The 15,839-nt window shown below is 35.1% G+C and overlaps 1 protein-coding gene across 1 annotated transcript in view; it reads left to right on the top strand.

Moving 5' to 3' along the window:
• Positions 1-2,841: 2,841 nt before the first annotated feature.
• The window catches only part of Rtkn2 (rhotekin 2), a 57,334-nt gene continuing 44,336 nt past the window's right edge, over positions 2,842-15,839 (top strand). The window contains exons 1-3 of the mRNA XM_013017050.1: positions 2,842-2,850; positions 3,720-3,916; positions 15,619-15,677. Coding sequence (XP_012872504.1) covers positions 2,842-2,850; positions 3,720-3,916; positions 15,619-15,677 — 265 coding nt within the window. The remainder of the gene's footprint in view (positions 2,851-3,719; positions 3,917-15,618; positions 15,678-15,839) is intronic.

The raw sequence follows: 15,839 nt of genomic DNA, 5'->3' as shown, positions 1-15,839 counted from the left end.
TCAGTTGTGGGGCTTGAACTCTGGGCCTGAACGCTGTCCCTGAGCTCTTCAGCTCATGGCTAGTGCTCTACCATTTGAGCCACAGTGCCATTTCCAGTTTTCTGGTGGTTTATTGGAGATGAGAGTTTCACGGGCTTTCCTGCCCTGCCTGGGCTGGCTTTGAACCATGATCCTCTGATCTAACCTCCTGAGTAGCTAGGATTACAGGCATGAGCCACTCATGCCCCAGTTACTTTTATCTGCCAGTTTACAAGATCAGAACCTAAACTTATATTTGACTTGATTATATGGAAACTGTTGTCCAGAGCATTGAATCAGAAATAAAAAAAAGGATGTCTTGATCAAATTGTCTGTTCTTAGAAACTTTCAAGCAAACACTTCTAAGAAAAATGCATACAGGAAACCATACTTTTATCACTGGTTGTAAAGGGCCTTGACTCTACCTGGCTATGTCTTATGGCTAAGACAACAACAGTGATGATATTAACTGCTATTGAGGTTACCATTTTTTGCCCAGTGGGTGCCTTGATTTCACGATCATTATTCCTCACTGTGTGTATGTCACTAAACACCAGTTCCTCCTCCGCAGCACTGTATGTCCTTGTTAACTAAAAACAAGTCCTTTAGCTCCATAAACTCTCTCTTGACTATAGCTAATAAGAGAGGCTTTCTTCTACTGGTAAAAGCAGCTGTTTATGGAAAGAAATTACATGAAAGACTCCAGATGAGACAGAGACGAAAGAGAGCCATAGGAGTACATATGATTGAATTGTACCATATATATACATGTTTAAAATGTCACAATGAAACCTTTTGTGAAATAAATAATGAAACTAGTTGCAATAAACTTACTATTATTACTTTTTATTATTAACTGAATACATTCAAAGTATACAGTTGATCCTGGGAAGGCTGGCAGCCTTCCTAGATCACAGCTTACTAAGCCTGAAACCTGCCTCAGCAAGCAGGGTCCAAGATTACGTTGTATCTTAATTGGAGTGGGTAAATAGCCATACAGAAAAACAATTCAGCTTTGCATGGAACTGTCTGTGGGGTACTATCTGTTGATATTGCCTAACTCCACCATTGTAGCTTGAAAGCAGCCATAGATGGTAATAATGGGTGTGGACATGTTCCAAAACAGCTATATTTACAAAATCAGATGCCAACCAGGCATCTGGTACTCTAAAAGATACAAGTGTAATAGAAATGTCTGCTAAATGTATCTTATTTCCCTAATGACTATTAACACATACATTTTATCTTTTGAGCCCTGACTTTACATTTTATTTTTTCTACTATTTTCCTGAACCTCTATAATTGTATGGAGTCTTTTCCAATCAGTGATAGGGAGAGAACAATCTTAATTGCGAGTTTGGAAAGCCTAGAAAACTGATTCCTCAAAGTGACCGTGGCCACCTGCTGGCTCCTTAAGGTTGTTGCAACTTTAATAATTTTCTGTAGAATTTCACGTTAGAATTTCTCTACCGTCAGACGTTAAACTAATTAGAAGAACTTAAACAACAAACAAAACACCTCTGATCCTATCTCCATATCTCCAGAGATCATCATTAGTTTGGATTAGGTTTAGGTTAACAGTCTTAGCTGGTTATCGGTGACCACGCGATTGTGGTTCAGAGCCACCCTGGGCAGGGCAGGAAAGTCTGTGAAACTCTTATCTCCAATAAACCACTCAAAAAACAGGAAGTGGTGCAGTGGCTCAAGTGGTAGAGGGCTAGCCTTGAGCTGAAGAGCTGAGGAACAGCATTCAGGCTCAGTTCAAACCCCATGACCGACCAAAACACAACAACAACAACAACAAAAACCCAAAAAAACAGTCATATACTTTTTATAAGGACCATTCTTCTGCCTCAGAAGATTCTAAAGCAGTGTAGGCTTAACCACTGTGTACTCACTCAGCTGGCTATATTTAAAAAGCAAAGTTGAATTTAGTGGCACCAGATGGTATTTATTTATATTTGAGTTGTGAGGCAAAGCTATTCATACCAGCTTCAAGTTGACCCCTGTGCATACTCTTGAAATACCCACCAGGCTGCCAGAGTTTACATCTGCTGACATATGGGTCACATAGATAATTCTTGTAATTAATTGCTAATTACTTTAAAGAAGAATTTACTTGGACTGGCAAGTCATAAAATGATGAAATGCAATTGTTGAAACCTAGTCATGTGTAAAGAAGGAAAACTAGTAAATTGACTACATTTATATAGTACACCAGTTTTGATAACTCAAAACTTACAGCAATATAAGAGACAGTTTTTATGTGGTGATTACATGATGTAATTACAGAAGGTAATTAAACAGATCTGATTTCTGCATGTGAATAGTGTAGTTCAATAGTCAAGTTAAATAATCTGCTCTTTCCTTTTTTAGAGGGTAATCTGTCAGCTTGCCTTTTATCTACCTTAAAAATTCTTTTAAGGAACTTTGCTATTCAATTCCATTTACATTTTTTAATTTGTATTTTGATAAAATGAGAATGTAATGGTATGCATTTTTTTTAATCACAGAAGCCAGGTTGGTCATTTAACTTTTAGAAATAGGCACACTGGGATCATTGTTCAATCCTTGTATGGTAAAGAGTTACATTTACAATGTAAATGTTTATAATGTTTATAAGGTTATTGTGAAAAATGAGGACTGTACATTCTGTGTGTAGAATTTTGATGTTACAAATAAAACTTGTATATGGAATCAACCATTACAAGATCATTAAATGGAAAAGACTTTCAGAACTAAACTACTTAGCTGTTTCTGGATGAGTCTTACAACTAAAAAAACAAAAAACATATCCTGAATCTGTGTTCTAAAACTCTGTTCATGCCTGTGGTATGTTCTAAGCACAGATTTTTTCCCCCCTAAAGAACAACTTTTAATCTGTATTAAAGCTTCTATTTTGTTTACATTGTTTAACATGTTGCTGGTCTTTGGTTCATTTATTCAACATCTGCTCTTTCAGAAGGGTTTTCCTTGGTAAATTCAGCCCCCTTAGCTACATCTTATCATCCTGTAATATAGCTTGTCTAATATGTACTATTGCTCACATTATTGTGTTTCTTAAGGCTGTCATAACAAATGACCAACACTAGGTGGCTTAAAAAGGGAATCTTGTTCTATCATAATTCTAGAGTTTGTAAGTCTGATATCAAGATATTGGGAGAGCCATGCTCCCACTCATGTCTGTGGGAGAATCCTCCCTTGCCTTTTTCACCTCTGGTTGTTGTCATCAATCCTTGGTGTTTTTTGGCTTCTGTCTTCCCATAACATTCTCTGTGTCTGACTTCATCGGATCATTTTATGACACTGTCTTTGGATTTGGGACCCATTTCTAATCCAGTATGATTTCATATTAATTAATAACATCGTTAAAGCCTATATCCAACTAAGGTTTTATTCTGAGGCTATCTACATGCATTTGGGGGCTACTATTTAACTAGTATGTTATGGTAAGAGCATGTAATGTTTTTTACCTTTTTGTTCTGTTTATCCAGGCTTCCTAGTAGTAAAAGAAGTTAACATTTTACAAAAAGCTTTTAAAATAGCTCTATTTTTATATTATCCCTTATTAAAACTTTCATTTCTTTCCCAATAAGGTACAAGTGAATGATAGTACATTTTCCATCTGTTGGGAGTAAAAAGGATAGGTTGTAATTTGGGGGTCTTGCTAACTATTTAAAATTCTCTTCTCTTTGTTTTAGCACTGCAGCATTCAAGAAAAAATAGACTTAGAAATTCGAATGCGAGAAGGAATATGGAAACTCCTTTCTCTGAGCACTCAAAAGGACCAAGTGTTACTTGCAGTTAAGAACCTCATGGTGTGCAATTCCCGAATAATGGCTTATACTTCGGAGCTCCGGAAATTAGAAGAGAGGATTGCCAATCAAACTGGAAGATGGTTAGTAGCATAGTTTACCTGTGACTTTTAATGTACTTAAGAATTTGAGTTGAAAACAGGAAATGACGTTAGTGTAAATACAAATACCATATCACAAATCTTTTTAAAAAGCAGTAGGCGTCATTTTGAAAGCGGACTAAAGAATGAACTAAGCATAAAGTAGTAACTTTCATGGGACAATTGGTTGTGTTCAACATGTGACTATACAATAAAAGTAGTTGAGAAGCGTATAATTCAAGAGATACAATATTTCAAGAAGAAAGACTGATAGATAAGGATATGAAAATAAAATTTAGGGGCTGGGTAGATGGCTCAGTGGTAGAGCACTTGCCTTGCATGCCTGAGGCCCTGGGTTCGATTCCTCAGCACCACATAAGCAAAAAGAAAAAAGCCGAAAGTGGTGCTGTGGTTCAAGTGGTAGAGCGCTAGCCTTGAGCTGAAGAGCTGAGGGACAGCTTCCAGGCCCAGAGTTCAGGCCGCACGACCGGACCCCCTCCAAAAAAAAAAGAAAATAAAATTTAAAAGGTTAATAAAAAGGTACTAGCTAAGAGTAATAGAGACTTGAATGTAGAAATTGAAATGAATGTGCATCAGATTATAAAGATATAAAAGCTTATGAACAGAGAAACTTTAAAGTCTGCTAGCACATCTACTCATATAGTAATCATCAATGCTAGAGGAACAAAATCAGTTAAGGACATGTAATTAGCTAGTGACAGAAGCTAAGGAGAGAGGCTAAGGAGCCCTGCATTCTTTCCATCACTACAGGTTGCCCTTTTGGATTAGATGTATGAGTTGTATATGGGAATATATCCTATCCTATTTATAGTTTATAGTGTCAGATTTTAGTTAGACCTAAGAATCAGCTCAATTTAGTAGCTAGAGTTTGGTGTCCTTTTAGTATAATTTTATATCCTCCTTATAGTATGCTCCTTATTGTTTATGTTTTGCTAAGCAAAAAATATTGCCAGCTAGGTTTATGTATAATTTATAGGAAAGTCAGACTGATGCCAAAAAGTAAATATAGAAAATTTTCTAGTTTGAGTAGATGTTAGGGACCAGTTCACAGATTGAATTAATTTTCTAGGCTTTTGACTAAAAAACCGGACTGTTTCCCTCCCTATTTTCCTGCATAACTCTCTTTAAAGACTATTCTATCAATCCACTTCTCAAAAGACATATAATAGTCATCATTTACTGAAATTCCATTCTGTAGATAAGATAAGCCTTCTAGGATCTTAGCGGTCTAATTCAAAACTACTTTCATAGTCTTACTGCTCAATTTCTGCTCTACCAATTTATTGCAAACAAAAAGCTGTTTGATTTGTATTCCCAGAACACTTCTTGAATTTTCTTGTCTCTAGGGCCTTTTACTTAATTGAAGTGCCCTGTCTCCCATTCCCACTTGACAAAACCCTTGTGTTCTAAGACAATTGTAGCATCCGTTTTCTTTGTAATTCCCTCAAGGAAAGTGGTGATTTTTGTGTTGCAAAGGAAGGATCGTGTGAGGACTCAAAAAATGAATTCCTTCCTCCTAATTCTAAGAGCATCTGGTATGTGAATAGCTCACTATACCTTACTGCATTCTAAGAGCACATGTATACACATATTTTCAATTCGATTATGAACTTTTGGGAAAATGGAACAATGTCTTGTTCTGATTGGTAAGGTAGAGATATCACTTCTTCCTTCATAAGCTTTACTGTAAGGATTAATGCCCAGAGCTTAGATGCAACTTATAGCTAAGGCAACTCATCTGATGCTGGTTCTCTTCCTTCTTGTGTGGGTACTGAGGAATACCTGGCATTGCTGTATGTGTATACCCAAAGTCATATGCTGCTGCCTCACTTTCAAATGTACAATGAGCCATAGGGCTTAGAACTAATTTACTAACAGTTAATTGTATTCTAGTAACTCTTTCATTGTCATGCCCATCCATGTTCTTAGAGTCTTCACTCTCTTGTTGGTCCAAACATTCGGTTCCAGCCTGTCATTTAGCTCTCATTTGTTCTTTTTTTTTTTTTTGGTCAGTCGTGGGGTTTGAACTCTGGGCTTGGGCACTGTCCCTGCAATTCTTCAGCTGAAAGCAAGTGCTCTACCACTTGAGCCACAGCTCCGCTTCTGGTTTTCTATTGGAGATAAGAGTCTCACGGACTTTCCTACCCTGGCTGGCTTTGAACCTCGATCCTCAGATCTCAGCCTCCTGAGTAGCTGAGATTACAGGCATTAGCCTTTGATGCCCAGCTCTTATTCATTTTTTAAACTACTTTTTTCTTTTGAAATGTGTCATATACTAAAAAAAAAATGTAAATTCACCTTGCTTGACCAGTTAGTAGTTTGCAATATACGTTCATCCATTCTTTCCCTCTTTTTCTGCTCACACACAAATTTTTCTTCATTTGAAAGTTAAGAGACAAGCCACACAGGAATGTATGCCTTAATAGTTGGCATATATCTTCCAAAAAACGACATGCTTCCCTATAATCAAAATATGGTCATAAATGTGAAATATTAGAGGCTGGGGAGGTGGCTCAGTGGTAGAGTGCTTGCCTTGCATGCATGAGGCCATGGGTTCCATTCCTCAGCACCACATAAGCAGAAAAAGCTGGAAGTGGCGCTGTGGCTCAAGTGGTAGAGTGCTAGTCTTGAGCTGAAGAGCTGAGGGACAGTGCCCAGGCCCACAGTTCAGGACCCACAACCAACCAAAACAATAAAGTGAAATATTAGCCATAATTTCATCAGAACCATCTACTACTCATATATCAACTTTTATCCAGCAAATCATTTCTAGTGGGTTTTTTTGCCCTCAAGCTAGAACTCTTTATTAAGATTTGTGCAGCACATTTGGTTATTTCTCTTTGGCTTGTTTTAATTACTGTACCTTTCTCTAATAGCCCTTAGTAATCTCAGAAGTGTGCAGTCTAAAAAACATCCTTTAAAAATGCACAGCAGTCTACATTTGTCTAATTGTCTCTTTAAGGTAACATTGAACTTTTTACATTTTCTATTTTTGCTGTTAACTAGCTCTAAAGACTTGATCAGCCTCAATTAAATATTTTTTGTAAGAATCATTCTAGGTATGTGTACTTCTAATTGATGCATTATGGTATGATAAAGGATGATGATCCTTTGATTTATCTTATTTATGGTAGTGCTGTGGATGGAACTCAGAGCCTTGTATGTGTTAGCTAAGTAGTCTTCCACTGAGCTACATCGCCAAACCCCTAATTCCTTAGTTTAGATGGCAGCTTCCTTTTTTCGTGATAAAATCATTTTCTGTTTCCATTTTGTAAGTAAATCTTGGTATGTTAGGACTGGTGAATATTCTATTATCCAAAGAGCTTTAACTGAATGGCTTTATCATCCATTTATGATTCTTTCCCAAGTCATTGTTAGTGGGATTTGTAAAATAGCAATTGTTCTGTTACTGTTTTTACACTTCAGTGGCTGATCCTCCTCTGTAAAGAAGAAAATCATAGAAAAATCCATGAATATGATTTTTATTTATCCAGTGTATTGTTAGCATTAATCTTTTCAATAATAAAATTGTCCCAAATTTGTTCAGTGGGAGTTTCTTTAAAATAGCTTGTTTGTTCTTTTGACATTCCTGAATTAATCTTTAAGAACTCATTTGCTTTCTGACTCACACACCAAAAAAAAAAAAGCCCCTCAGGTTTGTCTGTTTATTTTTCCCTACTCCAGGCATTGGTTAGACATTTTTCTGAGTTCTCATTCGTGCTAATGGTGATCAAAGTCCTGAGGTATTTCTAGTCTATGCCTTTCAATGGACATAGCTATGAAAATGACTTAAATTGTGAATTTATATGGATCCTTATAGGCCTCTATTTTCTGGATTATTTTTGCTTGTATTCATACCTCTTTTCCCTTACACTGAAAATCTTAATTTTCAGTAATAATATATTTCCTTATTTTATATTATGACTGTATAAAATTATTTCATATTACATAACCAATATTATTGACAAATCTATCTTGATGCATTCAAGATTTTTTGAAGTTCTTTTCCAACATAAAGAAATTATTGTGAAATTTACCAACAAAGTAGTAGAAAGAATTACATGGCAAGTACCTATGTACCTACCATCTAGAATCTATAATTAGTCTTTTGTGGTATTTACTGTAATCCTCTATCACCCATCCCATTGATTTATCTTTTTTTATATTCTGTGTGTTTTCACACACACAAAGGCACAGACATAGATACACGTACTTCTGTGGATATAGACCAGAGAACTTTATTCAGAAATTATCTGATGTCACATGCCTATAACGTCACAACTTGTGAGGCTGAGACAGGAAGCACATAAATTCAAAGCTAGTCTGGGCTACATGGCAAGATCTTCTGTCTCAAAAAGGAAAAGAAATAGATTTGAATTTTTTTCTCTATGTTTATATTATACATTTCATAAACTTAAGTTTCTTCTTTAGGAGAAAGTCAGTTGCCAGAAAATTCCTTAATATGAGTATATTTTTCTTCATATTTTTGTGTGCTCAAAATGTTTTTCTTTAGTGTTGCTATTTAAAAGACAACTGGTCTAGTTATCCTTTATAGCACAGTTGTTACATAGCAATTGTCACAATAATTGTGAAAGAAATTATACTACTACATAATTGAATTATATTATAATAATTCTATGAAGTTATATTGAATTATATAAGAATTATATTGTTACTGTTCTTATATAACAATTATAAAACACTTTCTTTCCTGAGTTCCTTAAAAACCTTGTTGTCATTACTTTAAAAAATCTAATATTCAGGCTGGGCACTGATGGCTCAAACCTATAATCCTTGATACTCAGAAGTTTGAAACTTGAGGATCCTGGTTCAAAGCCAGCCTAGGCAGCACAATCAATCTATAAGACTCTTATCTCTAAATAACTACCCAAAAAATGGAGCTGTGGATCAAGTGGTAGAGCACTAGCCTTTGGCAAAAGAAAAGAAAAGAAAAGCTCAGGAATGGTGTCCTTTCACCAGCACCAAAAATTAAAATAAAATAAAATAATATTTAATTTTCTTTTTTAAAAAATAAATGCTTAGAGACTGCAAGTAGTTTTATGTGTTTGCTTGTTTTATTTTGCCTTCTTTTTTCAGTCTTAATGTCTGATCATTTAACTTGGAATGTATAAAATTGACTTTTTGGCTCAGTTAGAGACTATTGAATATGTAGCTTCTTCCTTTATTTTTCAAAACACCCTCATGGAATGTAAAACGAAATATTAATTTTATGTCTTTTTAGTTGTTGTTGTTGGTGGTGGTGGTCGTGGGGTTTGAACTCTGGGCCTGGGCGCCATCCCTCTGCTCTTTCAGCTCAAGGCAAATGCTCTACTGCTGAAGCCACAGCAACACTTCCAGTTTTCTGAGTGGTTTATTGGAGATAAGAGTCTCACGGACTTTTCCTGCTCAGGCTGGCTTTGAACCACGATCCTCAGATCTCAGCCTCCTGAGTAGTTAGGATTACAGATGTGAACCACCAGCACCCCGTTTCATTTTTTTTTTTAATTTAAGAACTCCCAGTTATACATAAGTTGGATCTTCTTTGACTGTCTAGTGACTATCACTTTCTGGTCTTTTTTTGCACTTGATTTTGTTTTTATATTTTTGGCTATTTTCAGGTTTATCTACTACATCCATTAGCATATTTCACTTCTCTCTATTCATCATTGAGTATGGTCTTCTCCATTTCTGGTGTGTGTGTGTGTGTGTGTGTGTGTGTGTGTGTGTGCGTGTGTGTGGGTGTGTGTGGGTGTGGGTGGGTGTGTGGGTGTGGGTGTGGGTGTGGGTGTGGGTGGGTGTGGGTGTGGGTGTGGTATTTAAACTCAGGGCATTATACTTGCTAGGCAGATGCTCTAACACTTGGGCCATGCCTATGCCCCCTTTCAGCCTTATTTTGGGGATAGAGTCTTGCATTTTTGCCTGAAGTTGGCCTGGAGTAAAGTCCTTGTATCTGTGTCTCCTTGTAGCTTGAATTATGGATATATCTTACTCTGCCCAGTTTGTTGGTAGTGTCTCATCTTTACCTAATCTTACATCAAACTAATTCTCTCAATCTCCACCTTTCAAGTGATTGAGATTACAGATATATTCACCTGTAAGATGTATAGTGACATCTTATATTTTAATGTTAATTCCAGTAAGTATTATTATTATTAGTAGTAGTAGTATTTCTGTTGGTTATGGGGCTTGAACTCAGGGCCTGGGCACTGTTCCTGAGCCTTACTACTCAAGGGTAATGCTCTACCACTTTGAGCCACAGCACCACTTCTGGTTTTCTGGTGTTTAATTGGAAATAAGAGTCTCAGTTTCCTGCCTGGGCAAGCTCTGAAAGGCAATCTTCAGATCTCAGCTTCCTGGGGAGCTAAGATTACAAGCATGAGACACTAGCACCTTGCTAGGAATGACTTTATTTTTCCAGTGTCTTTATTTATTCTTCAGCATATCTGTATTTTTTTATCCTTTACTTATATTAATTTTTATGTTTCCATCTCTTTAAATAACTTGCTGAACTATACTTCATTTTGGACTACTGTTGCAATGTTTTTTGTTCTTTTTTTTTACTTTATATATATTTATTTATCAACTGAAGAACATTTGCTAGATGTACTTACTTGGTTTCTTAGCTCAGTAGTCTTTTCTATTTTGTTTTAATGTTTTTTAAAGTTATTATAAAGGTGATATATAGCTTACAGTTATATAAATCAGAATCAGGTAAACAGTACATTTCTTTTTTTGACAATGTTTTCAAGTTTTACAATAGTGAGTGTATCCTTTTTTTTTTTTGTAGGTTGTGGGGCTTGAACTCTGGGCCTAGGCACTGTCCCTGAGCTCTAAAGCTCAAGGCTGGTGCTCTACCACTTGAGCCACAGTGCCACTTCCAGCTTTTTTCTTTTTGCTTATGTGGTGCTGAGGAGTCAAACCCAGGGCCTCATGCATGCAAGGCAAGTGCTCTACCACTGAGCCACATTCCAAGCCCCCTTGTTTATTTTTTCGTGCCTGTACTGAGGCTTGAACTCAGAGCCTGGGCACTGTCCATTAGCTTTTCCACTCAAGGCTAGCTTTCTACCGCTTGAGACACAGCTCCACTTCCAGTGAACTGTTTCCTTAACTGCCATTTGAGGATGCTAGTTGATTGGTTTTCTGATCCTTGAAATTATTTGTTTTGAGATTTTTGAGTTAAACTTCTTCTTTAATTTTATTTATTGTTTTCATGGCAAACCTCCAAAGGATCTTTCCTTTACAATGTGAACTCTTGAACCAGAGTTGTTTTCAACCCCCTAGGAGCTGGCGAGTGGAATCCACCAGGTTTCATAGCCATTGTCTCGTCCTCTAGGGAGTAGAATATCAACTAATGGTTATTCTTTACATGGGGAAGACCAGCAGGGGCTGGCTTTTATGGCTTCAGATACTAGTTTATCCATTTGCATGTAGATATTAGTCCTGTGTATTTCTACTTACGTTTTTGGTTTAAGTTGGAGAGGATATTTCCCTTATTGAACTGAAGCCTTTATGTAGGAGATGTAATGATAATTTGTTTTAGATAGCTACCACAATTTACAAGAATTGGCAAGTCATACTTTGATCACCTTAGCAAATAGTTTAGTGCCTCTTCTATTTAACATAAAATATGTAACATCTTTAAGAATGACACAGAATGCATTAAAGTATTAATCATTCAGTAGCTCTGTGAGGTACTTTGTCCACTTTTCAGCTAAGCCTGTTGGTTTTAACAGGTTAATAGTAACTCATTAACATAGTTATTGATGAGTAAAATTGAAATATGAATAAAGCTCGAGTCCATATCTACTGTAGCTCCATCGAAATAACCATATCCTTAGTTCATTTCACACTCAACAGCCCCTAAATGCACACTGAGTGCTTTGAAATATACTGTTCTGTATATCAGGGACTTGTTATATAGCAATGAATGTTAATAGGCCCCTCCCCCACCAAAAATTCTCTGTACTCCCACGCCTCACATTTTAGCAGTACCATCCATTCATTCTCCTCCTCACCCAATCTGTCTCTTGTTGACTTAAGTTCTGAAATGCTTTATTTGGCTTTGTAAAAATAATGTTAATTACAGTCATTTATAGAACTTAATTATGTATCATTCAACAAAATTGTGATTTTTAATAGTACCAAAATAACTACAAGTTTTATGTGATTACGATGCTCGTTTCTTATATTGCAGTTTCCTAGTTTATTACTTTATAAATTAAAAGAAGAAAAACAAGCCATGTAGATTGGAAGTTAAAATTTTTTGTATTTTTAGTAATTCTATAATGAAATGTGCTTATAAAGTCACTTCTAATTTTATATCTTAAATTTTTAAATAGCTGGTGTCTGTTGAAAAGAGCTTATATCATATTTAGACTAGAATTTAAGATATTTATATAACTTAATTTTATGCCACATAGTTTTAGGACAGCTTAGAATTTTCATTCTAAGCATTTCGTTCCTTCTTTCTCTCTCTCTCTCTCTCTCTCTCTTTCTTTCTTTCCTTCCTTCCTTCCCTCCCTCCCTCCCTTCCCTCCTCTCTTTCTTTCTTTCTTTCCTTCTTTCCTTCTTTCTTTCTTTCTTCTTATTGGCCTGGGCACTGTCCCTGAACTCTTTTTTGCTCAAGGCTAATGGTCTACCACTTTGAGATATAGTGCCACTTCCAATTTTCTGTTGGTTAGTTGGAGATAAGAGTCTCATAATTTTTTTTGCCCGGACTGGCTTTGAACTGCATTCTCAGATCTCAGCCTCCTGAGTAGCTAGGATTTAAGGTGTGAGTCACCAGTGCCTGACTTCATATTAAGTATTTCTGAATATTTAGTTTGCATTTATTTGCATGAAAGGTGAAGGATTTTGTAACTTATTATCAAATAATAGAATAACATTTAGAATCCTATTAGTATTTCATTAAGAAATTTTGAAATACTCTCAACATTGTGTGATTTTTCATTATAGCTTGTTAATTTTGGTAAAGAAATTACATTTTAAATTCCCAAACATAGAACAGTTTCAAATAGGGACTGACATACTCAGAAGATTTTAATACAGATTTTGAGGAACAAAGTGGCAAGTTGGCACCCTCTGTTGGTCATATTGTTTACCTACAGGCAGGAATGTGAGTAATAATGTTATGTTTGTCTTCTGTATGTTAATTTCTTAAATTAGCTTTTATGGGTCTCCCCAAAATAATGTTTTACACTGGATTCATATGAATAAGGTACACTATTATTTAGCTGTATGCTGCTTCAGTAATTTTGTGGTTATTTGCTTTTTCCTTGGATTGGCTTTAATTGTAGCATTCAGAATTGACATGAATATTGCAGATTTTCAAACAAGTAGCAAACTATTAGCTACAGTAGCACATTATTAAGTAGATAATGTTTAACCATTTTATTTTCAATTTGGATTAATTAGGAAAATATCACAGTTTTGCAAACTAAATAACTGTTTGGGGAGCTATTTGAACTGAAAATAATTCACTCATGAGAAAATGAGGCTGAGTTTTAATTTTTTTAAAACACAGACTTAATTATTTTGCAAGCTAATATGGTTTACTGGCTTTATATTATAGTTTGATAATATTTGTATTTGTATGTAATAAGTTTATTGGCTGGCCCTGGAAATGCCACTGCAAATAATTTGATTACAGAAAGTGGTACTCTGCCAGGTAGTAGAGAAGTTTGGAGAGGAAAATATTTTTCAGTAAATACTTGGCAAATTTGGTTTTGGTGGTTTGGGTATTTCAGAATTTAATTTGCCTGCCAAAGCCTGACATCTAATCCAATTTAGTAATGCCCAGTGGATCTCAACTTTAACATAATCTAGACCTATAAAGTTACCCACCATCTTTAAGTTTTCTTGAAAATCTAAAATGACATAATACTCTTAAAAATTTATACTGTGCCTTGTTTATATAGATTTATTTTTTTAAGATATTACTTACAAATGCCAACCAACTACATTTATACAGTATTTCTTGTACTAGTTTGAAAAATTAAACTTTAAGATTGAACTTTACGCTTGAATTTATGATTGAATGAAACATTTGAAATAATTGATGAATACTTACATTTGTCACTGAATGAATTTTCCAAATACATAAAGCCATTGGGTAGGGTCTGAAAATGTATGACTTTAAATCTATTACATTATTTAAGTATAGCTAGAATGTGATTCTGTAAATACCATGTAAACGCCCCATGTAAATGTCCCATGTAAGCATGTCAGGGATGTCAGTAAATTATTTTTAGCACATTTGGAACATACTTCCCCCATGATACTTTGTTTTTAATCCAGTTAGAAGGTAATACAAATTATGTATTTTGTTTTCAAATTTGGATGCATGATAATGAATATATAACTAGGCTTTTTTAAAACAAAGCTATAGGAAACAATGAAATTGTGACATCCTTTTCTGAAAATTTAGTTAGATAACTTCCCACTTTTAACTCTGTGCAGTCTTTCTCTAGGTAGTCTTTCTCCACAAACTCTTAGAAACAAACAGTACTCAAGTGGAAAATTTCCATCTAATCTCGTATTTGAATTTTCTAATTAAATTAGCTAGCAGTTGATGAGCTAACTAAATTGAATAAGGCTAAAAACTACAAAGAGTTGATAAAAATACGGGGAGTTTGCTTGGAAATACTGCTTTAGAAATGCAATGTTAATCTCTAAATGCAGATTATTAAGAAACAAGATACTAGGGAAGTATTCCAGAATGGTAAATTGTACTGATCTATTTTTGGAAGTATTTTTTGTGACAGTATGTTTATGATTGTATGTTCTAAAATCAGATTTGGAAGTGTCATATATCTCCAGCATTAACTTAGAAACTTTTTTCTGTTGTCATAGTAATATTTTCCTTTCTTTGTTTTTTGCTTCCCTTCCCCATATTACTTAGTTCATTGTTGGATTGGTATCTAGTAAGTTTTTTTAGAATTTAGAAAAATGAAATATGATATTAACAACACATAACTATTCATCAGAGTGATTTTTTTATATATTCCAGATTCTGTAAGGATAAGTTGGTCTTGGACAACACATTATGTGTTTGGGACATACATTTACGTTTTTAGGCCATTGTATCTAAAAATCAAGAAATTTATGTAATAGTGATCCAAGGTATTAACACTTTGAGGAACCTGCACATATGATAAATCTCATTTATAAATTAGTGAAGACTAGTATTATAGAGTAACTTGTACACATCATTAGGGAATACAAATTTTTATGAAATATGGAGAATTGCTCTCAAACCTAGCTAGCTAGCTGTTTACTAAATACCTTGGGGTCAAATACTTTATATTAACTGTTTTATTATTCATATGGCCATATATTAATATTCAGATATTTGTGAAAGACTTAAAGCAGTTACTTAATAGAAAAGATTTTACTAGGTACAATGGCTCACACCTGTAATCCTAGCTACTGAGGAGGCTGAGATCTGAGGATCATGGTTTGAAGCCAGCATAGGCATGAAAGTTCTTGAGACTCTTGTCTCCAATTAACCACCAAAATCCAGAAGTGGAGCTATGGCTCAAGTGTTTCAGCACCAGTCTTGAAGAAGGTAAGGGAAAATGACTCTGGCGCTGAGTTCAAGCCCCAGTACTAGCGCACGTGAATACTCCTCCGCCCCTCTGATTTTTTTCTTTCTAAGTGGTTTTGTTTTGTGTTTTGTTTAACAGTGATGTAAATTTTGAAAATAAACAACGAACACCATGCAAAGGAAAAGTGGCCATATCAGGTATGAACAAATGAATTTTTTTTATTGCTGAGTAAATACATTAACTAGAGTTGATCAATTTTGCTTTATTTTTCTGCTTCAAGTCTCTATCTCTCATGCCTTTTATCAGAGTATTCATTAATAAGTATTTTTTATCATTATGCTCTATATTTGTTTTTTTTT

This window comes from Dipodomys ordii, unplaced genomic scaffold, assembly GCF_000151885.1.
Source record: "Dipodomys ordii isolate 6190 unplaced genomic scaffold, Dord_2.0 Scaffold34, whole genome shotgun sequence".
Lineage (NCBI taxonomy): Eukaryota > Metazoa > Chordata > Mammalia > Rodentia > Heteromyidae > Dipodomys > Dipodomys ordii.
This window is presented reverse-complemented; position numbering and strand designations above follow the sequence as displayed.